Source organism: Carcharodon carcharias, chromosome 7 (assembly GCF_017639515.1).
Source record: "Carcharodon carcharias isolate sCarCar2 chromosome 7, sCarCar2.pri, whole genome shotgun sequence".
In the NCBI taxonomy this organism is placed as follows: Eukaryota; Metazoa; Chordata; class Chondrichthyes; order Lamniformes; family Lamnidae; genus Carcharodon; species Carcharodon carcharias.
This window is the reverse complement of record NC_054473.1, coordinates 44,862,537-44,890,124: the sequence shown is the minus strand read 5'-3', so window position 1 is coordinate 44,890,124 and position 27,588 is coordinate 44,862,537. Positions and strand designations below refer to the sequence as shown.

At 42.7% G+C, this 27,588-nt stretch overlaps 1 protein-coding gene across 1 annotated transcript in view; it reads right to left on the bottom strand.

Annotated features, from left to right (window-relative positions):
• LOC121279750 (receptor-type tyrosine-protein phosphatase gamma-like) overlaps positions 1 to 27,588 on the bottom strand; it is a 783,231-nt gene that overhangs the window by 406,880 nt on the left and 348,763 nt on the right. The window contains exon 4 of the mRNA XM_041191026.1: positions 27,139 to 27,287. Within this exon, the coding sequence (XP_041046960.1) occupies positions 27,139 to 27,287 (149 nt within the window). The remainder of the gene's footprint in view (positions 1 to 27,138; positions 27,288 to 27,588) is intronic.

The following is a 27,588-nucleotide window of genomic DNA, read 5'->3' as shown; positions in this document are numbered from 1 at the left end:
TAGTACTATAATTCTGAAATTACCATTTATTATTAATTGTAGCAATTAAACTGCTGTTAATTAAGCTCTGTCATGTTATTATTAACATTGTAAATGGACTCTCATCTGCTATCCATTTATAATGTTGGCATGTAGCAGAAAGCTTTTTTAGATAGTTACCCTGCTTGCACCAATTCCTATGAGTTCTCTACAGGTTCCCTTGTATTTTAAAGCAAGGAACTTTTGAATTGAGAGTTATGATTTAATCCCATAAAAACTGAATTGTTACCAGGTGCATTCATGCAACCTGAGCCAAGTTGATCTTTAAATTTTGTTAATTATCCAGGACTGGAGTGGGGAGGAATTCTATTGCCCATAAAAAAACTGATTTACAGTTTTTACAGTTGTTGAGCCTTACATTTTGGGTAAAACAGGAAACTATAACAATATTTTCTCAGACCTGCTGCTTTTAAAGTTGTAAGAAAGGTGTCCAAGTTCCTATATTAAAATTAAATTGAATTCAGAAATATTGCAGCATGAAGGCAAAGATGCAACAAATTCAATGATGCATAAAAAACAGATTACACCACCATACTGGGATAACAATAGACTCATATATTGAAGTTTTTGACACCCTCAGCTCTGATCACTGTTCAGGGGTTATCAAGCTGTTGATGGTTTTGAGACTGTCAAGGCTCATAATGTACAGTGTACACAATGTTTCAGAGCAATAAAGTAGTCTCTCAGCAGCTGGTCTTTTCTTGATTAGTTCAGCTTTTTTGTATGAATCCACAGGCAAACATCATGCAGTTTACACAAATGGCTCAGTAGTTTTATTCAAGGAAACAGCTGATCCATAGAGGTCAGGAACATCCCAGGGTCAATACTCAGCTGAGTTGAATTTAATTGGGACCTCCGTGTCCCAGGTTAAGGGAACAAAATTGTTAAGATTTCCCACTCCGTACTGCTATCAAACAAAGTCCACTGAACTGTCTGAGTGTCAGGTGGAGCAATATTCCGCTCAATTCTAATGCCCTCATGGTATAATAACCAGCAGATACATCCTTTAAAGGACTCAGAAATAAATTAAGTTGCTTTGGCAATGGACCAGAAAGCTACCACGGCTGTGAAACCATACCCAGCAAGTTGCCAATCTCTTCAGGTGGGGAGGGAAAGTGAACAAAAGCCTTCCAAGGAGTAGTTCTCTTATTTTACTGCCAGCTATTAACAGATTCATAAAACTGCTTTATCAAGGCAAACAATATCACCCAGTAATCAAAACAAATTTATTTTTAAATTGCATTTCTTAGGCTTTACCCAAAAGGAAAAACATATCCAATGTAACTGAAGGAAATTACAGTGGAACTCCATCACTATAATGCCTGATTCAGTATTGCATTTTTGATGAAAGAATATAAGTACTATACTTACTTTCACTGCATTTAAAATACAGGTTGAGTATCCTTTATCTGAAACCCTGAAGGCCAACTGCATTTTGGATTTCAATCAATTTCAGTTTTCTGATACTGCATAGAAATTTACATTACAAAAGCCTAAGCTAGCTATAGTCTAAAGTAAAAGAAATGGCTAGATACAAATAAATACAGGGTACTTCTAATAAGTTTTTTTTTGTCATGTTCACCACAAAAATCGCAAGGTAAACAGTGCAGAATTCCCGTGCTGAAGGTCGATGAGGCTCTAAGAAAGTGCGGTTTTTGGATGTGTTCAGTTTTCGGATTTACGGATAAAGGATACTCAACCTCTACTGGTAAATATCTACTGTGTTTACATAATTAGCTTCACAATATGAAAGCTCATTCAAGCAACAAGCACAATCAACAAGTTTTCTTCCGTTAAATCACTTTATCTTCTTTATTAAGAAAATCTGATGCCCCATTATTTCTGTATGTAACAAAATTCACTATGATCATCTTTACATGCAAGAATTATAAACTATTTGGATTTTAGGGTAATTATTTACACATAATTTGGCCAATTGATCTAATCACAGTGTTCACTGACCTGATTGTACTGCTTTTATAACATTCCTGAAGCAGATCAGTATACTGATACCACGTAATGATCAACTACCTAAAAATAACCTGACTCAATGAGACATGATTAAAGTCACATTCCAGCTCAGGAGTTACTGCTCCCTCTTAGAAATATAAATAAGGTTTCAGGATTGGGTCATAATTTTCTTGCTTTTTTCTAAGGATAGGAAAAGTATATTTTGTCACCAAGATTCTGGTCCAAGAACCCCCTCTCCTCTACCTTTTCTTCTCACAGCTACACATTCAAAGCAATGGAAGCAAGGGAACTGAGGCCAGGTGTCACAATGCCATGTTTCAGCATTTTATCGTGGAAAACAGCAAAAGAAAATCCAGTTAGGATATCAAACACCTTGTAGTGAGTTTGATGAAGGATACCATCATAGGCTACTTTAGAGTAGGCTACTTTAGAGTATGCATTTGTAGAGCAGATACTGAAAGATTTGATCAGATCAGAACTGCAATCAGGAAAGAGAAATATTTTCTTTTTTCAAGAGAAACTAGGCTACCTTCCATCATACAATATGGAGATTGCTAAAAATCCTTCATTGTATGAGACATATCTTTTCTTATTGCAGCTAGATGTATGATACAAACATTGTTGTATGGACATTTAAATTGAATTATATTAATTCAAGATGCACTAAAACTAATTCAAACTTTTCAAACTGTGTAAATAAACATCCTGCAACTAACAAGACTGCACTAATGTGTGCACATAACGTCAATGTAATGACTTGACAAGAAGTGACAAGGTTTTGCTGATCCCACTGCAGAATGGAGTTGTGACCTATTTCATACCCATATGAACAAACTCTTCAGCACCTTTTGGAAAGCTGTTATCCTCTGCCCTTTCATTTAAATTTTAGTTCAATTGATGTGTAGGAAGGATAAGGAAAAGCAAGAGAATAAAAAGACCATACCTTTATAACAATATGAAATGTACAAAATTGAATGCAAAATTGTATTCTGGTGAAATAGTGAAAAAAAAGGCTTGTATTTTCTGGATGACTGGATTGTGGAGCACCTAAATGAGAACTACATCAGTGTAATTGCAGCTAAAATCCCTAAAAGGATAGCTGACTTAGAAAATTAAGTACTGAACTCTTTAAAAAAATAATTGTGTGAAATGTTCTCACATAAATGAAATAGTGATAATTATCCTTAAGTTTTCAAATACCATGATTTTAGTTTAAGCTAATTTTAAATGTTGTCTTCTCGTTGATTATGCTAATACTATTGTATATATCTTCAGAAGTTGCCATTGGAATTAAAGCCCGCAAACTTTAGTTTTAGGTCTTTTTGTGATGTCTGTAACTCAAAAGGGCAATAAATTACTACCTGTTGTTTGAAAAATGCTGTCAATATTTATGTGAAAGGCATTTATCAAGATTTTCCATGTGTGATTTTGAAGAATTTAACCTTTAATTTTGTTCATTTTTAGGAATTATTTATGGTATATGTTTCACCCATTCTGACTGTTGAAAAACATTGAAATTAATGGAAAAATGCTTGCAAACAGAAGGGATTATTTTAGTTTGTGTGATCTGTGGGACTGTTTTTGTGAATCAATATAAAAGTAGCTGACAGAGAGCTTATGATTACAGCACACCAGAGCTCATCATGATGTGCCTCTCTGTAAAATGGTAGGTAAATTTAACAATGTGCTAACTGACTTTCATTCAGCAAGCATGATCTATAACAAGGATGGGTGCTGATGGGAAATAAAAATTCTCTCTTTTCTGACCGTACGTATAAACTTCATGCCATAAAAGATTGTCATCAGTACATTGACAACAACAGAGCATAGAAAAGGAAGGCTTTGAATGGGGAATGTAAGGTCAGACAAACCACTTTTTGAAAATCACAGAAACATTTCCAGTCATTTACAGTGCCATAAGAAAACTATAGAAAAAACTCAAATTATCACAACGTGGGACTGTGATGTTCCTTTTTGTATGTTTCTAACTTGTGTGGGGAGAACATGGAGGAGAAGACAGGTGACTTCTCATCTGTAGGATACAAGTACTCAGCATAACTTTTTTTATTTCCTTATTTAAAATTTTCTGTGACAAAATCTTGCTCTGAAATTCTAGTAGTTGTAAATCCTACCAAAATTAAGGTCTCTCTGCCTCTCTTATGGTACCATGCCCTGAGGGGGTGTTGGCAACCATGGGCCACCATGGGCAACATTCCCCCCCCACCCCATCAGGGGGGATATGTGGGAGCAGGCATGGGCGGGGGGGGGGTGGCATCCCCAATTGGGGGTGTGCCACCATTTTACGTGGGCAGGCCAATTAAGACCCGTCCAGCATGACGTCCGCTCGGAACTCTATGTGCTCCCTGTGCAGGTGGGGGGGGGGGGGGGGGGGGGGGGGGGGGGGGGGGGGGGGAGAGATTCCCTGAGCGGGGAGTGTGCTCTTTCACGTATGCACAGGAAAGAGCACACAGATCTCCCTAAGGCAAAGTGCTGCCTCAGGGATATCGGCTCAAATGTGAAAAGCAGTTTAAAGAGTAGAAAAAATTTTACTGACATGTTCCCTCATGTGACACTGTCACATGAGTTGGGAGATGTCCATAGCTTTTATTTTAAAACATTGTGAACTGTTTAAATCCCTCATGAAACCTCATCCCGCCCGTGAATGAGGTTTCATGTTTTTCCAGAAGCCCGCCTGGGCTCCTGGCCAGCCCGCCAACCTTAAAGTTGGATGAGCAGGTCCATTAATTGGCTTAATTAGTCTATCAAAGGCCTTATAAGTGGCCATTGACAGTTCGGCTGGCACACAGCCGCGCGCCTGCCGAACTGAAAATCTAAATGACGCGGGGTGATGTCGGGACTCAGGCACGGCATCACCCAGCATCATTTTACGCATCAGTGAGCGGGCCCCGCCTCCCGACTGAAAGATGCAGCTCCATGTTAATCTTGCTCTGGAAGTATGGATCAACTTTATTGGTGGTACATTCATCCAGTTTGTGAGGCTCTTTTAAAAGATCATTCTTTGTCTACCTCAATCTCTTTTACCATTGATCATTCCCACCAGCTTCAGACTTTCTAATTCATGTTTTATTACGTGCCCATGAAATTCCAAACGTCTCTTCCTGACCTTGGTCAGCAGAGTTCTTCTGGTCTCATGTTTTACTTGCACTGAAGAGTCACAGTCCAAGATTTTTGCAGAGACAGTCTGCTAATTGGCTGGAGGGCGGGTTGGGAGGCCATTTAGCAGCCATGAGTACAGGATGGAGATGGGACTCTGAAAGTGCGAGTCTGATTTACAGGTGCCATGGCAGTCATAACTGAGGTTGCCATTTGGAAGAACAAATGTAAAAATCAGAAAGTCAGGAGAAGAGGCAGAAGCCTGACACCTGGGCCAGAGCTGCCTCTCGATTCTCAGGTGCCGATCGCGAGGTCCAGCTGGAGGCTGTGGTGGGTGGAGGTGAAGTCCTCTTTCCAGAAGGTGGAAGGAGAAAGCCACCCAGCCAAACAAAGCAGGTATGGCTGAAGGAGGCTGAAACAGTCAGCAGCAGAAGTGTGGTCATTAGGAACTCAGTTCAGTGCAGTAAAAGGTTCAATGACCTTCTTCGCTCTGGCAAAGTGAGTGCAATGCCAGACCCTGATGACAGGCCTCTGGGTATTCCACCTCCAGCAGACACTTCAGTTGAGGGGCCTGAGAAACATGCTGCTCCTGAAGAGGCAGTGATGAATGCCCTGGGTATCTGCTGACCATTCCCCCCACCCCCATTGAAGACTTAGAGCTCTAGTGTCATTGACAACTTGCCAGCATTGATATATGCAGCTTCTTACATTAATGAGCCACTGGCATTGTTCAGAAAGACCAACAGTGCTTTATCTCTCCTCTGTCCTCACAGGAGAAAACTGATGAAAGTTTCTGATGAAAGGTCATGGACTGAAACTTTAACTCGATGTCTCTCCACAGATGCTGCCAAACCTGCTGAATATTTCCAGTGTTTTTGGTTTTTATCTCATAGAGAACCACATGTGGCAATGCTTGTAGTGGGTGCAGAGGTGTGCACTGACACATACAGAATGCGTGCAATGCTCTGTAGCATTGTCTGTGTATTGACAGTATAAAGATGTTGAAGTGGATGTCACTTGCACTCCAACTGTTGCTCCCTTCCAGCTATTTGGACTGCCAATCAAGGGCTGAAGCAGTCACTGACGTGGATGAGGAGCCACTTCTCACAGGGTGCATCATCATCGGCCTCTTTAGCCCCACTGGCTGAGAGACTATTTATGCAGCAGGGCCCTGTGATGGAGGTACCAGTGCATCAGCCTCTGGAGATGCCCCCATGGACAACACCACGAAGAGGACAACCACTACATATGTCTAGGCCAAAAAAACTTTTTTACACAGCGAGTGGTTAGGGCCTGGAATGCACAGCCTGGAAGTGTGCTGGAGGCAGGTTCAATCGAGGCATTCAAGAGGACATTAAATGATTATTTGAATAGAAACAATGTTCAGGGCTACGGGGGAAAGGCAGGAGATTGGCACTAAGATAAGATGCTCAGAGAGCTGATGCAGACTTGATGGGTCAAATGGCCTCCTTCTACACTGTAACAATTCTGCAATTCTATGATAAGGAGATACGAGCGAGCAGACTGCCTTCATCTCTGAGGCCAAAAAGGGAACAAAGAAGTGGTCAAGAGCAAAGGCCAACACATCGGTCAGAGAACTGAGTGAATCACTGGGATTTGCTTCACTTGTAAAGGTGCACTTTTATAATTTTGGAAGACACTGTAAATGTTGACACATGATGCCAGACATATGAGCTTCCATTCTTTAATAGAGAAACTGGAAAAGAAGAAGAAGTGATGAAGGGAAGTAAAGGTCTTTGAAGGGGAACAGAGAGATCCCTCGACAAATGTGCATCATTCTTTGCTGGTCAGAGTGTGTCTGTTCCAGGCTGTGTCTTCAATGGAAGTGTTCTTAGAGGCACCTCAAAGTGAATTCTAGAGCATGTTTTTTTCTTGGGTTAGAAGGGCTCAGATGAAACCTGCCTGGATCAGATGCTCAATTGGACATACATTTCTAATTTATGGTGAAACATATACCTTTTCAAGTATGACAACTTTGAGATGTGATGGATACAATGTGTCAGGTGGCTACTATAAGACTTATTCATAAAGACAGAATGTTTTCAGATTACAATTTTCAGATCCTTTCTAAATCTAAGCCAAGTGACACGCTCACAAAGACAAATCATTCCATTATCACCAGCTTGCAATCGAGCTAAAGAGTAACAAAGAGCAATCAAGTGATCTGTTCAGATCCCAAAAATAAGAGGAAAGTACCTGGGTTGAATGACCAATTGGGATTCTGCTGCTTTTTCCATCTGTATAGTTAAATCGCCCAGACGTAACTGTAGAGGTCTTACCAGGCAAGATCAGAGGCTACTATATTATACAAATATAATGAGGTTCAATGATAAATTTTTCATCTGTACAGAAGCCCTCAATTTTTGAATTCTATGTGTACGTGAACTGACTTTCAATGCTACACTACGTACGTACATGGAATTTTATATGGTCATCCATCAATCAATTTTGTATAAATTATCGTGCAAGAAAATACGACCAATAGTTATTCTTTCTGAGGGCATAATTTTATAGTCAGTGGGTATGCTTGCATCAGCCGAACCAGAAGCACCAACAGGGAGGAGTACTGCACAATCACTGGACTAGCTGCCAGAGGCAATGACAATCCAGGCCTCTGGCTCTCAGGGGAGTACTGGAGACCAGGAAGTTGCTGAGCCCCAAGTAGATTATGAGTCGTCTGTGAGACTGCAGGTGTTGGATGTCCAACAGCAGGTTCAGAGATCTGGTAGAGGTTCCAGAGGGTGTGTGCACCTTGGCAAGGACAGGGGAGGATATATCCAGACCATGAATACTATCCATCACCCTCTCCTCTGATCGTATAGCTTTCTCCATCGAGAGATTGGTGACTGTCATGCAGAGCCTGACTCAGCAGCTCAATCATGGGTATACCTGCAAGCCCACGCATTGTCAATGACCTTGGGCGGACAGTGCGACTGTGAGAGATTAACAAGGTACCTGAAGTCTCTACTAGGTCCCCATTCATCTTACATAAGCAGGTAGGGCCAACTGAACCTCACGATGGTGGAAGAGCAACAGCTGCTTGCATCTGAGCTCCTCTCAGGGCTCTCCTAATGGTGACAGCATCTCCTCTGCCCCACTGCCAGTAACACCAGCACCTCAGGATGCCACAGCAACAGAGGAGAGTACTGTCACCATGCAGAAGTCCCTCACAATGCTTGGCTCAGGCAACCAGAGGACACCCACCAAGATCATTCAGGCCAACAGGGCATCAAGATTAGCAGTCTGCACTACCGGCAGTGAAGAGGGAGCACCACAATTCAGCACACATAAACAGGTGAAGAAATCACTTTAGACACAGAAGGGTCATCACAGGTGATTACTGGATGTGTACGGCTGAGTGCTAAGTTGTTATGGTGCACTTAATTAAATTGTCACCTTTTATGTCCATGTCATCCTTATAAAGGGTCTTGAGGCCTCCTAATAGTGATATGGGCCACAATGCCATGACCTTTCCTGATAGAAATCAGAGATCCTCTGAAGAGAAGTGCATTGATATGAGCCTCTTGGATGAATCAAGTGTCTGATGTGTAAGGGTGGACAGATGTCAGATGATATCTCCATAATCCTGGTTTGGAGAGGCCAGCAACCCATTAATTGAAATGCCTTGTTGTCAGGACCTCCCTTGTCTCCCTGGTAATCATTCTCTGCAGGCCTTTAGGGGGTTCGGCATGCTCCTCTGCACCCAGATGGTCCTCTTCTGAGTCATTGCTCAAGTCATTATCTGAGGATGTCTGGCTGTTTTCTTTGTCCTTGTCTGCTAGTTCTTCTCCTGTAGTGCCAGGCTGTGCAGTAAATGACAACAATCAATGAGATCAATGAGTCAGTGCATACAGCAGGGTGCCAGCTACTTGGTTGAGCAGACCAATCATCCTCTCTGTGGTCGTCCTTATGGCTCTCCTCTGTCTCATAGCATGGTGACTCCATGATTATGAGCCATGTCCTGAAAGGACAGTCCTTGTCTCCTATTAGTCAGCCGCTTAGTTGGGGGCACAAATAGCTGTGGCACCTGGGATATAGGTGTCACACATACACACCTGCAGGATGCACAGATGGTGATCACATTCTATCTGCAAATTCACATAATAAATCCTTTTTGATTTATAAACGCTCCTGGCTGGCCCACAGGTTTTTATTCATTCATGGGATGGCATCGCTAACTAGGCCAGCATTTATTGCCCTAATTGATGTCATTTAAGGGTCAACTACATTGGTGTGGATCTGGGTCACATGTAGGCCAGACCAGACATTAGTGAACCAGATGGGTTTTTACAATAATCAGAACAAAAAAATTCCAGTTTTTTAATTGAATTCAAATTTCACCATCTACCATGGTGGGATTCGAACCCCAGTTCCCAGAGCATTACCCTGGGTCTCCGGAATACTAATTCAGTAACAATACCACTATGCCACCGCTGTCTGTTCAAGATACTCTGAGCACAACTTGCCTCACCTCTCCTGCAGTTCAGATGCAGCCTCTAACTCCTCACCTCATCTGATGTCCCTTATCCCATCCTGTTGCACTATTGACAATCCTGCTATGATTCCTGCCCAGCCATGGAGCCTGTGAGACACCAGTTAAGTCACACGTACTACGAAAAAATCGCAGCGAACTGGCAATTTGATAGTCATAACAAGCTAACAATTGACCTGATTAAGAAGGCAGGCATATTTCCAACTTTTGGCCCTGCTCGCCTTCCACAGTATTGGAATCGGGCATAATGATGTTGGAGGCCTGATCCAACGGCATCACACCCAATTTTATGATGCATTCTACCTACTTCCCCTCCGTAAAATTCTGTTCCAAGAGTTTTTTTTTAAAAATCAGTTTAAAATACCTTAATTTATGAATACTTCTATTAAATATACTGTAAAAATTGCATCCTAAAGTTTACAAGTGCAACAAAGTGGAATAAACTTTACTACAATTTAAACCACTGACTTTATGATAATTGTTGCCTTTGTTTAACACAGGGGAAAAAAGCTGTCTTGCAATAGGAACATGCAACAGCAACATATATTATAGCTGCATGAGTAAATTCCGCTATAAAGTTACAATGACATCTTACTATCAGAAAGTAAGAACATTTGTTCTTAAGAATGGGATATTTAGCACTCAAACATTCACCGTGAGGATAAATGTTTGAACTAATAGTTTTCTACTGTACTGCAGTTCTTGTATTTGTCATGATGGATAAAGAATGCTGAGTGATCAAACACATGTGATTTAATGACATTTACCAAGTTATTTGAAGATTTAACACTTCAAGCACCTCAAAAACTACAGATTGAAACTAAATGTTGAAAAATCAAATTTTTAACTGCAAAATCAAGTGTCTTACATACAACAGTGTGCAAATATAAAAGTCCACAATTAAACATCCAGAAACCTCCAGACATGATTCTCAAAATGCTTGCAAATTCAAGTATAAATGTTTATGGAAGTGTTATTACATTAAAGTATAATTGAAAAGTATGGTATAAACTGAAAGTACTGGACATATGGGCAGTGTATCAGTGTCTCACTAAAGTTGTTTTTATGAGTATCTCCCGTTCTTGATCCGTGGGCCTCGCATAGTCATTACAGGATCTTCCAGACATATGTCTTTCATTTGTGCAAATGTTTGTGATTTGAAAATTTAGGAATTAGCCAGATTTAAGATTGGTGTTGCAGCCAGCTGAATGACAACAATGGGTTGTGAACTGGTAATGTTATCATTGGTCCTACATATAGAAAGCAGCACTTAAATTCCCTGAGTGAATCAGGAATGTGTGAAGGTGAGTTGTCTTAATTCACTGAGAAGGAATCTGTTTACAGTGAGATATCAGTCTGGTTGTCAAATTAGGCATTAGATACTCTTGCTGTGAAACTAAACCCTCAGTGCAAAGCAGGGTTTCAATCAACTTCTCCAAGAACATTTGACACATCAGATGGATTGAACAGGTTTCTCCAATCAAAGCTTCCTGCCAGCACTGATCTTTAGGTTCATCTTTCACTCCATAATCTGCTCAAATTGAAGAAACCCTGTAAACAACCTCTACAACCCTGGATTTACTATTAAGTACCCATTGGAGGCAACAGAAAACAGAGCTGCCAATCGATGTGTCACATCAAAGTGTTTAACAATGACTTGGAGGATAAATAGAGCCAATAAAAAATGCCAAGTGTGTCCACACCACTGTGGTCTCTACTCTGACAGCTATGTCTTATTGGTGATGTGAAGCTCTGGCTTTTGTAAGCAATGTTTCAAGGACAGAACATGTCTTCTTGAGACTATTATCTGATAGCAACAGCACTCTGGTTTTGAGCACCGAGCCAAATGTCATTAATCCTAGTCTACAGATATGTTTTGCTGCCGTGCAAGTGGCAGGTCCTTAAAATCTGTCAATCATCCCATGTTGAACATAAGAATGGCATCAAAATAAACTAAAAAACTTAACTGATTACATTCCTGCAACCAGTATTGTAAACGAGCGTTCATACTGTTAGTTTTAGAGTGTTGGGGAATAAAAAGCCTATATTACTGAAACCTGTTTCAAAATCTACTTTTCCTGATTAATTACATTCATGCAATAGCATGAATGGCTCTACCTGAAGTTTACATAGAAATTTTTTAATACCATTTGAAACGCTTTACAGAATTCAACTAAACTTTAACTATATTATGAAATTAATGTGGCTTACAAAGTAATTGAAAGACACTTTCTCATCTATTGAATATTAAAACACCAAAAATATTTTTAAAAATATTTATAAGCATATTAAGAAAGCGGATATGGATCAGTACAGCTGATCCATTGAGCTTGCCTCACGCATGATGCCTGAAAACAAATTCCATTGGGTTACATTGTGTTAAATAAACTAGAGAGATACTTGAATAATTATCTCTGTAGTTTGAAAAGGCTTAATTATTATCAAAATAAGAAATGATATCAGCAACAAAATAAAATAGCCTCCCTGATGTTTTATTTATTTCTGATTATGCCTCTGTGAAGTGCCTTCTGTGATTCTACATGAAAAACATGAGATAAGTACAAGTTGTTGTTGTTGATGTCTTCATGCTGCGTGCTTTACTCAATAAAGTGCAATTATTTACTTGGATTTTAAAGTAATTGTTTTGCTATTTATCCAACTCAGTTATCTCTAATTCCAAAGCCATAATGAGAGCTATATTGCCTGTGTTTTTCCTGAGAACTGTCCTGAGTTTCTTGTTAATGGCTCAATGCGAATTGTTTTAATCAACTGATTTCTCATCAGAGCTGGCAAGCTGCACATTCTTGTCCTTGCAAATATTTTCATCTTTTATCTTCTAAAGGTACTGAATCTTACTGTTGTATGGCTTCAAAGGCACTGGCATGCTCTGGTACCTCACCCAAGTAGTCATTCTTCATGCATAAGGCAAAAACAGTGAGGGTCAGCCCTGGAGGGCACTAGTCTAGGGCCCAAACACTCACTTTGCCTAGGGTTCACTTAGATATTTGAGAGTATCAATGGATAGTGATCACGACTAAGAAACGTGATGATACGTACATACTTACATATTGTTAACATAAACCTAGATGGTCCCCTGTTGGGAGTAGCCACCTTTTAGCAATACACTTTTCTTCTGATTTTTTTATTTCTTGAAGAAATGTTCTATAAAGCCTTAAAGTAAAAGCGCCTACGGGCATGAGAGTCCATCAGATGTAACAGTGGCGCCAAGAGAAACAAATAGAATGTTGTTCAGAAAATTGAATATTGGAAACCTTACACTACACATGCAGTGGTCTACCTCACTACTATTTGTTTTTTTAAGAAATCATTTCGGTACCAGTTGGAAAAATTGGAGTGTAACGAATGGGATCAAAAAGGAATGATGAAAAGCCTTCAGGTAAGAAACTGGTCTCGGTAGTGCCTATTTTTGGGAGTGCAGTGAGTCCTCTTAGAGCTCGAAAGCAACTCGTGGTGTGCAGGCGCATTTGAGGTGAATCATACTGGATACGACTTTGATGAGGGCAGAAGCATGCACGCAGTGAACGTCTGTCAGAAGTATGCAGAGCAGGCAGATCAAATGGCAATCAGTGTTCAGCCTTGACTGACAATGGGCAAGCCATCTCGGAGTTCAATACTCCAGCTAACCATCTCTCTCAACCTTAAAAAGCTGAATATGTGATCAGAAGCAGGAAGGTTGCTCTGCCAGTGCTTCTTAAAGAGATCACAGCTCATAGGTTAATTTAGACTGATTTCCTTTGGTTGCTGCTACAATGTGTTACGATTCCAGCTGATGTTAATACTGGAGAAGTCAGATCATAGAGTGAAACCTAGTTTGATAGGTCGTAAATTTTTGTTTAGAAACATGGAAGAAAGTTACTGAACAAGTTCACAGGAGTCTGCTGATGAACTTTGAATACTAAGAATAAAATACGTATTAAAGTAAGAAAAGAAAAATATGTTACACCTGACACAAAGCTTGGAAAAATCTCAATACAAACACAAGATGATGATTCAAATTCCCACTATTCCTTTACCTCCACAATATCTTTACAGACACATAAACCAGTGAAGAATTACCACTAGATAAAAACAAAAAAACTGCGGATGCTGGAAATCCAAAACAAAAACAGAATTAAAGTTCTGTCGAAGGGTCATGAGGACTCGAAACGTCAACTCTTTTCTTCTCCGCCGATGCTGCCAGACCTGCTGAGTTTTTCCAGGTAATTCTGTTTTTGTTAAGAATTACCACTAGCTTGACACAAAGGCTTCCCCCTTGGGACTGGCACAGTTGCAAACAGTTTTCTCACTCAACTAGTATCTCTCCCCGAGACACCCAAAAACCACACACAGTTTCTTCAACTGCAGAGCAAACAAATGAGTTCCCTAAACTTAGTCTTTCAGCAGCACCTTCGCTAAACTCATCACTTCACTGTCCCATAACTAATTATTCGGTCAACTATTGTCCCACTAACCTAGTAGCTTTTTTCTTCTCAGAGAGCTTCAAATCTCTGTCTTCTCTTTCTGACATACACACTGTACTATAAGTTCTATGAGTCAATGATAAAGGTATTTTTTTTTAAAAAAAAAGAGCCAATTAAGGATACCCAATTTCATTGGCACACTGTGGCTGAACAAATACTTGATGCACACCCTACAATAAATAATGAATATGTAGCAATTCAAAATATATAGGTTAGCTGATTAATAATGTTTTGCTGTGGCTGATCATGGTTCCTTTACATTGGTAATCCTGCACCTCTGCATTGGGTAGGGCTACTAAACAAACAGTCAAAACTACACATCGGCTGACAAAGAGACTCATACAACTTAAAAGACATTGTCCTGAATGTTCCGAGGAGTGGCAATCATCATCGGATTGCCATGCCACTTGAACTTGCCCCCGATATGACACTGCTCTGCATTTCTTGCCGAGTCTTCCGAACCCGGCTCTACCAGAAATGTAGAGAGCAATGTCCCTTGGAGATCTCCGTTGCAGTGAAGTAGTCAGCCAGGGGGAGACAGGACACGTCGCCTTTTAATGACATTATCTGCTGTACAGCAAATTTAAAGGTCCTGTTTGAGGCCAGAATTTTTCCGTCGGCAGGCTGGGGCCAACGCAAAAATCATGCAAGATGATGTCGGGTGGAACCCCCGACGTCATCCCACCCCATTTAAATATTGAGGAAGGCAGGCCCACCGACCTGACAATGGCCATTTGAGGCCATTGACAGGATAATTAAGAGAATTAAACGCCCTGCCCGTCCAACCTTAAGGTTGGCAGGCAGGCCAGGAGCCTCAGTGGGCTTCTGAAAAAACATGAAACCTCATCCTCTGGCAGGATGAGGTTTCATGTCTGTTTTTAAAATGTTTAATAAAGTTTAAGTCATATTTATTAACATGCCCCATCTCATGTGACATTGTCACATGAGGGGGACATGTTACTAATTTTTTTTACTATTCTAGTTTTAAACTTTGGAACACTGTCAGTGATCTTCCTGAGGCAGCACTTAGTTTCAGGGAGATGTGCGCTCTTTCAATTGGGGAATCCCTCCCCCCCGCACAGGAAGCGCATAGCACTTCCCATTGGGCAACCTGCTGGGATTAATTGGCCCGCCCACTTAAAATGGCGGAAGGGCCCATTTCAGCGGCGGCGATCGGCTACCCGCCCGCTGCCGAGCCAATGGGGCCCACCCGCCCACCAAGGGCAATATCCTGCCCTGAATGTTAGTGAGTGGGTGAATGGATGAATGGCTGAATGGGTAAGGTGGTAGGGTGGGTGAAGTGGCAGTTGGGTGAGGTGGTTGGTGGGTAGGGTGATAGGTAAGGTGATAGTTGGGTGAAATGGCAGGTAGGTGGGTGGTAGGTGGGTAGGGTGGCAGGGTGCTATGTGGGTAAAGTTTGCAGGTGGGTGGGGTGGTAGTGGTAGGTAAGCAAGTCCAGGACTTCCATAGGGTCCCAAAGTGCATTTCCTGTTAATATGTCCAGTCTCTAACAATCTGGAGACTGGAAGAATTGGGCCAATATTTGGCTACCTTGGGTTCTATCAGTCATAGTCAAGAATCCAAACATTGGTTGAATTTAAGTACTGTGCCACTAGTGTTAAACAGCAGTCTTCCAGCACACTAATTCCATACCTACCAACCTGAAAAACAGACACTGCCCCCAAAAATGACACTCAAGCAATTTTCAATTCAAATCTGCAACATGTGAAGATGAGGGGTGGAATTTTCTAGTCCAGGCCTAAGTCCTGTTGCAGGAGCAGGAAGCAGGTGATGTACACAGACCTGCACTCTATTGGTATAGCCATGGGTGAGCTTTTGCAGTGGCTATCAAGAGGGGGATGGGGCATCTTGATCTCCCTCCAGGTGTCCTTCCGCTCTAGGAGTCAGGGGCCTTTAAGCACCAAAGAGAGGAGGACCGGCTGACAGGCACCCTGGGACCTCCGACTCAGGGCTCTCTGAGGATGTGTGGCCCTTCCAAACCCCCTTTGTCTGTGACCCCTTCAGCTTCATCCTCTGTGACTGCAGAGGGAGTGGCTGCGCAACAGCTGGACAGCCAAAGTAAGCTGGGGCTCTCCAAGCTTTGGGTCTCCAGAGGACAGCCGGCAAGTTCATCCAAAACAACAGGGATAACTGGTTTGCCGGCTGCCTAGAAGATGTGGTAGGGAATGCAAGATTAAGAAGTTTTGATTTCACATGTGGTTGAACAGGTGCACTATGAATGTTAAAGTTATGACACTTTTGTAAATAGAGTACACTTACACTTTAACAAAGTCTGATGTGGTTTATTTGTGTTTCATGAGCCCCCACCACCCCCCACACCTACATCTTCAGAGGGACACCCCAGGCTGGGTCTATGTCCCCCAGAATCATGCATGTGCAGGGAGGCAAAGGTATTTACCAGGGCCCTTGTGAGCCATGTGCAAGGAGTCCTCTGTGCACGCTGAGCCTTTGCCCTTCACGCACTCATCTGGTCCAACACCCTAGCATTTTAAGTACTACATGCTGTGGTTCCCCTTCAGTTGTCCAGTTGAGGTGACCTACATCTCCACCCACCCACCGATGACCCAACTTCCATGCAACATCTTGAGATCTCTACCATGAGGCTGTGGATCATTGTGAGCGGCCATGGTGCATGTAACATTCGATGTCAAGCCCAATGCCTTTATCCCTCCCCCCATAACCCACATCCTCCCCCACATAACCATTGCCCCCCACCAGGTGTAACATTTGACCCTTCCACAGTTACCCTTTAACCCACCCTCATCACCCTCAGTCCTGTGCAGGTGAACGCCCACATTCCCTATCTTCTCGAGGAGACCAGCCTCCGTGACAGTAGATCTGCCACCCCTCATTCTGCCGACCCCTAGAATCCACTTCTCCTTCCATATTGCCTTCACCAACCCTCAGCGTCCTTTCACCCGTCATTGCTGAACCCTCACCTTTCCACAATACAAGCTCCCACTGCCCCCTTTAACACTCAACATCCCTATCACCAATTTCCCCAGGACTCATCAGTTGACCCCACAGACCCCTCCCTCTGAATCCCTTTCACCTATTTCCCTCCCCCCCCCACCCCATGCCCTTTCATACCTGCTTGTCCAATCCTGAGGTGCAGGTATAACCAACAATCCTTTATTTATGGTCCTCAGCCTCGAACGGTAGCTTGAGAAACAGCACCACATCTTTGAATTGGGAAGGACTTCACAAACTTCCAGACTCAACATTAACTTCAACAATTTCAAACTATAACCCCACCTTTATAACAGCAGGCGTTTGTGACGGTTCTTCTATTACCATTTACTACTTCTCTCGACCCATCTTTTGTTTTGTTACTTGTCCTATTACCACTCCCATTTGCCTTCCACCACCTTCCTTTCTGTCATTTAATCTCTTCTGCCTTCGACCCTATCCTTCCCTTTTGTTCTTGCCCCTCCAACCCACTCTAACTTTTCCTGCCTCTGCACTTGCTTGAAAACTGTCAAATCTCCATCTTCTTCCACTTCTGACAAATGATCATCAGCCCCAAATATTGGGTGAAATCTCAAAAGGACAGACCCACACATAGCAGGTAGGCCAGTAGCAGGCATGGATGGAAATGGCTGAGGAAGTGAGCAACAGAAGTATGGTCCCTCAAGCCTGGATACAATGCCCAAGAAGTTCAAGGACCTCAGGAACGCTGGAAGATGAGTGGCATAACATTCTCATCAGGTGCCAAGCCCTCACACTCTGAGTTTCTCAACATTCTACTGAACAACACTCTTCAAACCAACACACCCTGCAGCTCCATTCTTCTTTTCTCTCCAGGCAGCTCACATCCCCATCTGAACAGCCAACACTCTTCTTCACCTCTATGCACCTTACACCCACCTCACATCCTGTGAGGTGGGTGTAAGAACAACAAATGTTGTCCTTACCTGCTCCCCACACAATTCATTTCTCAGACTCTCAGAACTTTCTGCTTTCTCTCCTTGCGTAAGAGAGTGCAGAACCTCAGGGAAAGGCAGAGAAACTGAGAGGGGGGCGGGGTGTCACTGGTGATAGCCATCTTGACGGCCATTGACAATGCTTACCCCCTTGGCGCATGGCAAAGGACGCCTTGTTCTAGGAGGCTGCTGGTGTTAGCAACCACCTGCCATGAAAGCCTGAATCTCCTAAGGTATTGGTGCTCACAGATGTCAAGTCAGCTCAGCCTCTGCATGTAGGCCCTGTCCTGAGGATCTCACCTCCTTTAAGCTGAATCTCTGTGTCCACCTGCTCTGACCTGTGGAGTGACATGTACATGAGGAGAAGGCAACTGGTATTGCTCCTGCTGCTCCCGGTGCTGTTGGATGTTACTAATGCTTTTCCTCTTGTTCCTCATCAGAGGTGCAAGGTAGAGGCTTTTTAAATTTATTCTTTCATGGGATGTGGGCAATGCTGGCAACGTCAGCATTTGTTGTCCATCCATTGAACCACAGAACCATAGAAAAGTTACAGCGCAAAAAGATGTTATTTAGCCCATTGTTTCTGAACTGGTTGAAAAAGTTAAAAGAAAAAAGGTAGCTGCCCATTTTAATTCCACCTTCCAGTACTTGGTCCATAGCCTTGCAAGTTACAGCACTTTAGGTGCAGATCCAGGTGCCTTTTAAATGAGTTGAGGCTTTCTGCCTCCCACCACCAAACCAGGCAGTGAATCCCAAAAACCTACCACCCTCTGAATGAAGAAACCTTTCCTCATATCCCCTCTAATCCTTCTACCAATCACCTTAAATCTGTGCTCCCTGGTAACTGACCTCTCTGCTAGGAGAAACGGGACATCCCTATCTACTCTAGCTAGGCCCCTCACAATCTTGTACACCTCAATCAGGTCACCCCCTCAGCTTCCTTAGTTCCAAGGAAAACAACACCAGCCTATCCAATCTTTCCTCATAGCTGCAATTTTCAAGCACTGGCAACATTCTTGTAAATCTCCTCTGTACTCACTCCAGGGTAATTATGCCCTTCCTGTCATGTGGAAACTGGAACTCTACATACCTAATAGCCCTTGAACTGAGTGGCTTGCTAGGCCATTTCGGAGGGCATAAGAGTCAACCACATTACTCTGAGTCTGGAGTCACATGTAGGCCAGACCAGCTAAGGACAGCAGATATCCTTCAGTAAAAGGGCATTAATGAACCAAATGATTTTTACGACAATCGACAACGGTTTTGTGGTCACTCTTACTAAAATTAGTTTTCTGATTCCAGATTTTATTAAATGAATTTAAATTCCACCAGCTGCCTTGGCAGGATTTTAACCCACGTCCCCAGAGCATAAGTCAAATTACAAATCCAGTGACATTATCACTACGCTACCATCTCCCCATGTTTCAGCTGCTCCCATGTTGTGGTAGAGACTGACTGCAGGGAAGTACAGATCAAAGTAATTCATGTGCAAGACAGGTAAACTGACTTCCAAGAAGTTGGCAATCATCTCTTAAGCAGTGAAAGCACATTCTCAGGAGAAGTGCTATGAGCACCAGCCTATCACCTAGACATGGCTGCAGCTATTCAGTTTCACTGTTTGAAGGCTTCCTAACCTGTCAGTTTCACTGAAGAAGCACTCCCCATTGTGCACTTGCCTGCCTGACCCTGGTGACTTGCAGTGAGCTCAGGAAACCTGCATGTTGGTTGTTAAAGCTAATGGTGGATTAATTCCAAAGTTAATTGCCTTTTTGTATATTGCAATACTTTATCCTGCAATTGCATGCTTGCCTGCAATCCTGTCAGTGTCAAATCTGGATGTGGGTGAGATTACATTGGGTTCCCGAATGACCATTTGTCTTGGATTTTATTGCCTCTTTGCATCTGAGCCCATTCCCCATGGCAGTTAAAATTCTGCCCATTAACTATTTCTCTCTGACTGACCTGCTGAAACCAGAAATTTTCATTTTATTTCAGATTCCCTGTATTTGCAGTATTTTGCTTTTGTGTTATCCTCTATTCTTTATGGGTGTATGCCCTTCCCTTAATTGTACGACTTTCTTTGGTACATTTTTTGTGTTTTGGAACCCAACCGTGATTCTGCTGTAAACCTTAGTACAATTTTAAAAATTTAAACAAAACTCATCTCTTTAAGCCCAGTTCCTATTTTATTTGAAGTCTTGGAAATTCGACAAATACAGCGGCAAGAGTTGTCAAAAAAGCATATAGATTGGAGGGTGGGACTGGAATCAATTGCCCCTGATAAGCTCCAGTTCCAACTTCCAAATAAACTGGTTTACACTGATCACGTCTAATGCTAATAAAGAACATGATTTTTCTTGTCAAACACTGGGCTGAAATGCTAGCTGTCTGCTTAAAAATATGGCAATGGGCATATTTTTCTTGTACAAAAACAGAATTACCTGGAAAAACTCAGCAGGTCTGGCAGCATCGGCGGAGAAGAAAAGAGTTGACGTTTCGAGTCCTCATGACCCTTCGACAAATCATATCATGAAGTCAGGAAGTTTCCAATTCCACCTCACTGAAAGTCGCCTGTATTTCTCAAGGTGAGACCAGGGGAGCCTATTGGGAATCACACGAGGCTTGGTACAGAAAGCAAACAAACCAGACTCCCAGGGCAGCTAAGAGAAAAAATTCTAATTGCCAGAGCTGAGCTTGTTTAAAAGGAACAAAGCCTACACTTGCCATCCCAAGATCTCTTGTAGAATTTTATGGAAACTTCTAAAAACAGATTATGGAACCATTTGGGGGTAGGGACAAAGATTATTATTGCACTGACTGCATTACAATCATAAACCATTCAGTAGGAACAGATTTACTATTTTGCTATACCTGTAGCAATGCAGAAATGTTCTCTCATAGTCTGTTACATTTTACTGGTGCATTTAAGAAAAACTTTTTTCAAAACAAGTTTATAAATTCTGGGTATATGGGACAGCACATGTGCAACTATAAACCTTCAACTTTTATTAGGATCAACTCCTAAAGGTGCAACTTTGTGATTTTGTACATGTGATCCCTTCTGTGTGTCACATGAGAATACATCAATAGCTAATTGGATGCTAGCATAGGAACAATGTCTAAAATCAAACAGCTTGATGGTCCCAGCTGATGAATATGGAGGCACTTTTCCAATGAATAATTTGTAATCTGTGGAGAATACCTATTAGAGGATATCTCTGCATTGGTTTGGTAATGATCTGTTTGGTAACTATACAGACTTCACTACAATGTGCCATCAGATCACCATTCAGTGTCTGTAAAGCCAGTTTGATTAAAAATGCAACCGAACCCTTAAATGTTTCCTAGGATTCATCTAGCTGGGTTCAGTCTAGATTCTGATACATCACATGGTCTTGTCAATCTAAAATCGAATTCATTGCACAGATATTGTTCTCTAAAATTGTATTGCAACGCCGATGCACTGCATCACAGAGGAGGTGAGCACATGTACACACACAGAGGGCGAAATTTTCAGCTCCCACCAGCCACGGGAATCACAGCGGGTGGGGGCACTTAATTTGGCAGGAGGCAAAAAATCTGTTTCCCAAAAGCAGAATAAACCAGTGGAGTTCTTCCGACTTTCAAGGCAGGTTAAAGATAGGTTGAACTTCCCGACAATGTCGGAAACCCCATTTGCATGCATTAGCATCTCATGCATGTTCATTAAAAGGCCACCTCGCAGGAAGTAAGCTCTGTCTCCAAATTAAGTTTGCCGCCAGCAAGAATTTAGAACATTCGGTTTTATTACTGTATATAAGTGGTGTGCACCCGGCGAGTTTCACCTCTTCCATGATGTTGATGTCCTTAGATGTTTCTTTCTCCTTCTTGGGGACCTCGCATAACTTCACTCATAATAAGTGCCATTAGCAAACGTTGCGCCAAGGCTGATCAAGGGAGGCAGGCAACTGCTGGAGGGGTGCCGGGGTAGGGTGAAAGGGTTGAGCGACGGCTGGAAAGGGAAGGCAGACTTATGGACAAATGATGGAGAGATTTTTTTTTTATTCACTCATGGGATGTGGGCGTCATTGGCCAGGCCAGCATTTATTACCCATTCCTAGTTGCCCCCTAGTTCAAGGGCATTTAAAAGTCAAACACATTGCTATGGGTCAGGAGTCACATATAGGCCGGACCAGGTAAGGACAACAGATTTCCCTTCCGTAAAGGACATTAGTGAACCAGATGGGTTTTTACAACAATCGCCAATGGTTTCAAGGTCATCATTAGACTTTTTAATTTTTATTGAATTCAAATTCCACCATCTGCCAATCCATCCCACCACCATCCCACAATCTGGGATTCGAACCCAGGTCCCCAGAGCATTACCCTGGGTTTCTGGATTACTGCTGTCTTAGAGGGCAGGGTCGGTGGTGTTGATTGTGGGGTCCTGGGGGGAGAACTCAGGGTACTTGTGATAGGGGGAACACCCACAGTCAGAGTGGGGAGTGGGATGCGGTAAGGGTAGGTCCAGGATGAGAGTCTGGTAGGTGGAGGCCTCATCGGCTGGGTGAAGAAGGACAAGCATGAAGGGGGGCAAGACAGGTGGCTGGGATAACAGGAAGGGCAGGGGCAGGGTCACGGCGGGCATGGAGACGGTGTTGGCTCTAAGGGGAGAAAAGGCATGAGGTGGTGGATCATGATAGAGTCCAGAGTAACGGGAGGAGGTTCAAGTGTGACAGAGGGGACAGGAATGGTGATATTGGGTGGGTCAAGGGTGATGGGGGGAAGTTGGGTGATGGGGAAGGGTAGAAGGTGGTCGACCAAGTTTGACCTTGACCACACAGTTAGTCAATCAGTGAGATTCCTTGAGGTGGGAGGAGGGTCTTTTTGGGTGGGTGGAATTCAAGGGCAGTACATGTGGCTGACTAAAGGAACACCCCAGTAATTATCAGGCAATGGAAGGTCGAAGATGCTCACTTGTGTTCTCCTCTCTATTTTTAAGCCTGAATTTCAGCAGATTTGTTCCCGACTCATGGGTCTCATAACATCAAGATCCCAGCAAGGTGTGGAGCTGCTGTTCATTCTGTGCCATTTGCCATTGGCTGCAGTCAGAGGCAGGGATGAAGGGAGGGAGGGAGGTGGAATGACTCCAAGGGGCACAGCTGGTACAGGGCAGCCTACTAGTGATTCCAAACCTCCATCCTTCCAGGTCAATGGACATGGCTGACAATGGATCATGCGGTTAGTCTTTCAATGCTGTCTATGCTTTCTATAGAAGAGGGTAGTGGAGACAAGGGGAAAAGTGTCTACATGAGGCTTCTTGCACATGACTGTCATCACCTTGATCAAAGAGCAATGTCTCCATTTGCATTCAAGTATGTACAGGGGGAACATCCATCTCTGATCCTCCAGGATGTCCTTCACCTGCAGGATAGGGTGTAGATGCCAGGTCTACATGGAAGCCAGATCAAGGGCTTAGCACTTGTGTGCTGGCTTTGAGATGGAGGGAAACCTGTAAAGGACATGTTCACTTAATGTATCACTTCAATTCATTCACATATCTACTGAGGCATTGACGATGTAGGCTGCAGGCAACCCTGCCTTGGCAATGGCTCTCATCCAGATGAGGAGGAGGGGGGGGGTGCCCATCAAAGGCTGGCACAGGGCCAGGAGGAGCGAAGGCCTGAGAAGCAAGAGGCAACGGAGCCTCTAGAAGGTCAAGAGGCTGGTGAACATGGAACACTGCATCAGCGAGCACTTGCCCAACCGTGGATGTATTGTCGGCCGTGCTCTTATCTAAAGATGAGCGACAGGCAGTGCCGGAGGCAGCCTCATATTTCAGCTTCTCTAGTACGAGCTACAGCCATAAGAACTCTGTAGTAGTGCGGAGCCTACTGGCCTACAATGAGCGAATGTCTGTTCAGGTGCTCTTTAATTTTGGTGCCAGGACATTCAACTCCATGTGGTGATGGTGGGTTGGGGGACTTTCGGCCTGCTCTCACTACAAGAGTCACTAAGATCCTCACAGATACATAATTAATGAGGTTAATAGTAGAAGATTGTGCGTGTTCATCTGCCCCACTACCCAGGATGGAAAATTCCACCAAGAGTTTCCAATGTCAAAATGGAAAATGCCTACTAGGGTTCTTTCATTTCTACCCGGGCTGGGAGTTTAAAATTAAGTGAACAGTGCATCATCATCTATGAGTAAAAGCAAAATACTGCGGATGCTGGAAATCTACAACAAAAACAAAAATACCTGGAAAAACTCAGCAGGTCTGGCAGCATCTGCGGAGAGGAACACAGTTAACGTTTCGAGTCCGTATGACTATTCAACAAAACTGTCACGTTAAGGCTCGCTCAAGTAAAATGGTAAGGAAACAAAAATAAAAATACCTGGAAAAACTCAGCAGGTCTGACAGCATCTGTGGAGAGGAATACAGTTAATGTTTCGAGTCCGAATGACTCTTCATCAGAACTAAGGAAAAACAGAAAATAGGTGAAATATAAGCTGGTTTAAGAGCTGGATAAAGGGCCAGTGAAAAGTGGAGATTGCCAAAAGGTGTCATAGACAAAAGGACAAAGAGGTGTTGGCAGTGATGATATTAGCTAAGAAATGTGCTAATGGGGACATTAAGGGTAGAAAGCAGGACGAGCAAGGTACAGATAGCCCTAATGGGGGTGGGGTGGAGGGGGGGATCGAAATAAGCTAAAAGGTAGAGGAAAAACATTTTCCTGGATGGAAATACATTTAAAAATAATGGAAATAGGTGGGGAAAGAAAAATATATATAAATTATTGGAAAAAGGGGAATCGGATAGGGGGTGGGGATGGAGGAGAGCGACATGATCTAAAGTCGTTGAACTCAATAGTCAGCCTGGAAGGCTGTAAAGTACCTAGCTGGAAGATGAGGTGCTGCTCCTCCAGTTTGTGTTGAGCTTCACTGGAACATTGCAGCAGGCCAAGGACGGACATGTGGGCATGAGAGCAGGGTGGTGTGTTGAAATGGCAAGCGACAGGGAGGTCTGGGTCATGCTTGTGGACAGACTGAAGGTGTTCCGCAAAGCGGTCACCCAGTCTGCGTTTGGTCTCTCTAATGTAGAGGAAACCACGTTGGGAGCAGCAAATGCAGTAGACTAAATTGAGGAAAGTGCAAGTGAAATGCTGTTTCACTTGAAAGGAGTGTTTGGGCCCTTGGACGGTGAGGAAGGGGGAAGTAAAGGGGCAGGTGTTGCACCTTCTGCAGTTGCATGGAAGATGCCGTGGGAGGAGGTTGAGGTGTAGGGGGTGATGGAGGAGTGGACCAGGGTGTCCCGGAGGGAACGATCCCTGCGAAATGCCGCCGGTGGGGGGGGTGGGGGGGGTGAAGGGAAGATGTGTTTGGTGGTGGCATCATGCTGGAGTTGGCGGAGGATGATCCTTTGAATATGGAGGCTGGTGGGGCAATCTATGATTGGTTGGTTATACACAAGTTAGATTGTTGAAGGCCTCACAAAATATTATTTGCTCACCCATTTAGAAAATGACATAGCAATGCAGGAAAACCAAGAAAAAAGGGATGAGAGAAAATATGGCTATTTTCATAAACAAAAATACATCCTTTCTCTACAAATGAGCAGGGGTCACTCCTGCATTCTGATCAGCGCAGCAGGCAAATCTTCAGCAGAACAGGAGCCAATGAATTATGTCATGCACGATTCAGTACAACTGCTGAGAAGGTGTTTCAGTGATGAAATCACAAATACAACAAGCACATCAACATCCGCATCAGGATGTCCAACCATTGTATCATTACATATATAAATTTGCACTAAATATACCATTGGAGAACAACTAATTCAATGGGCTTAAATCATTAAATGGTTTAAAGGACCATTGTTTGAGATCTGTCAGCCATGGCGCAGTTGGAAACACTCTCACCTCTAAATCATAAGATTCTGAGTTCAAGTCCCATTCCAGGGTTTGAGCACAAAAACCAAGGTTGGCACTCAAGTGTAGTACTGAGGGTGTGCTGCACTGTAGCAAATGAGATGGTAAACTGAGACTTATCTCCCTGCTCGGTTAGCTGTAAAAGGCCCCATAGCACTATTTCGAAGAAGAGCAGGGGAGATATCTCCAGTGTCTGGTCAAAATTTCTTTCCCAATCAACATTACTAAGAAACAGAATATCTGGTTATTATCACATTGCAGATCATGGGACAACGCAGTGTGCAAACTGGCTGCTACATTTCCTGCACTGCAATAGTAACTGCACTTCAAAAGTACTTCATTGGCTGTAAAGTGCTTTGAGACATTAGGATGTGAAAAATGCTTTATAAATGCAAGACTTTCTTTTTTGGGATCAAGATGTGATGATGATCTTCTCTTACCTGAAATCAGTTTGGCCTGTGCCAAACCAGCACCCAATGGATGCCACTCCACAACACAAAAGTTAATTTAGCTTGGTATTAATTAGCAATCTCATTTAAAGAAGCTGTAAGGATAGCCGGCATCAAAAATGAGGAAATTCACCTTGCTGCTGTGCTTAGGTGATCTTCTAAGGCTGGAGTTATAGGTGTTGTTGTATAGAATAAAAGGAATTTCATTTTGAAAACACTTTTGACGAGGAGGAGCAAAAATGGGCAAATGGTTACCATTTGCAAACAGCAGCATGTTTTACATGATTTACACAACCTTCCAACTAGGTCGCTTGCTACAACATTTTAAAGAACACTTTGAAACCTAAAATAGCATTTCCTTCCCCAGTAAAATGCAAACCAAGCAAGGATATAACAAATACACAATCAGACTTTTCATGTATTGTAAGCAATGTTTGAATTGTCTTCGAAATTGGGATTCGTGCTTCTTCCACATCACTGGCTGCCTAGGAAGAAGGATCATGACTGAGACATTAGGAAAGCACCAGCCTTCAGAGTTTTTACTAGATGAGCTAAACAAAGAATATCAAACTGGAACATAAATGCGAATTCTGATCTTTGATATAAATCAAGTTTCAATTAATGCACAAGTGAACCAAGTGACTATACAGCACCATTAAAACAGGCATATTTTTATTATCCGGTGAAATAACATTTCACCAATTTGATGCTTTTCTCACCTCAATAGGATATCTTTTTCCATCAAGACTGTGCTCCGAACCTGGAAAACCTTTGTTCTGACCCCAGTGAAATTCCAGCTTTTCTGCTTTAAGTCTATCTGGAAGATCAGCTCCACTGACAAAATAATCATCCTTCAGCAGAACAGCAACTGTAAGACAACAAGACAGAAAAAGATTTGTTAGCAGGTTACCAACATCAAATGATTTAAATACATACCTATAACTTGTTGAAAATTTTACATTTACACAGATGCACACCACACACATGCCCCTTCTACACTATATCACTCCAAACAGTTGTACAAGTGTTTTCCTTATATTGCTGAAATTTTACAGCATCGTCATGGTGGAAATGGGGCCGTAAAATGTGGCAAGCCATTCTAAATTCCATTGACTTCAGTAGGACCATAAAATTCTGCCGGTGTAAAATTCTGCCCTATATTCCTATGC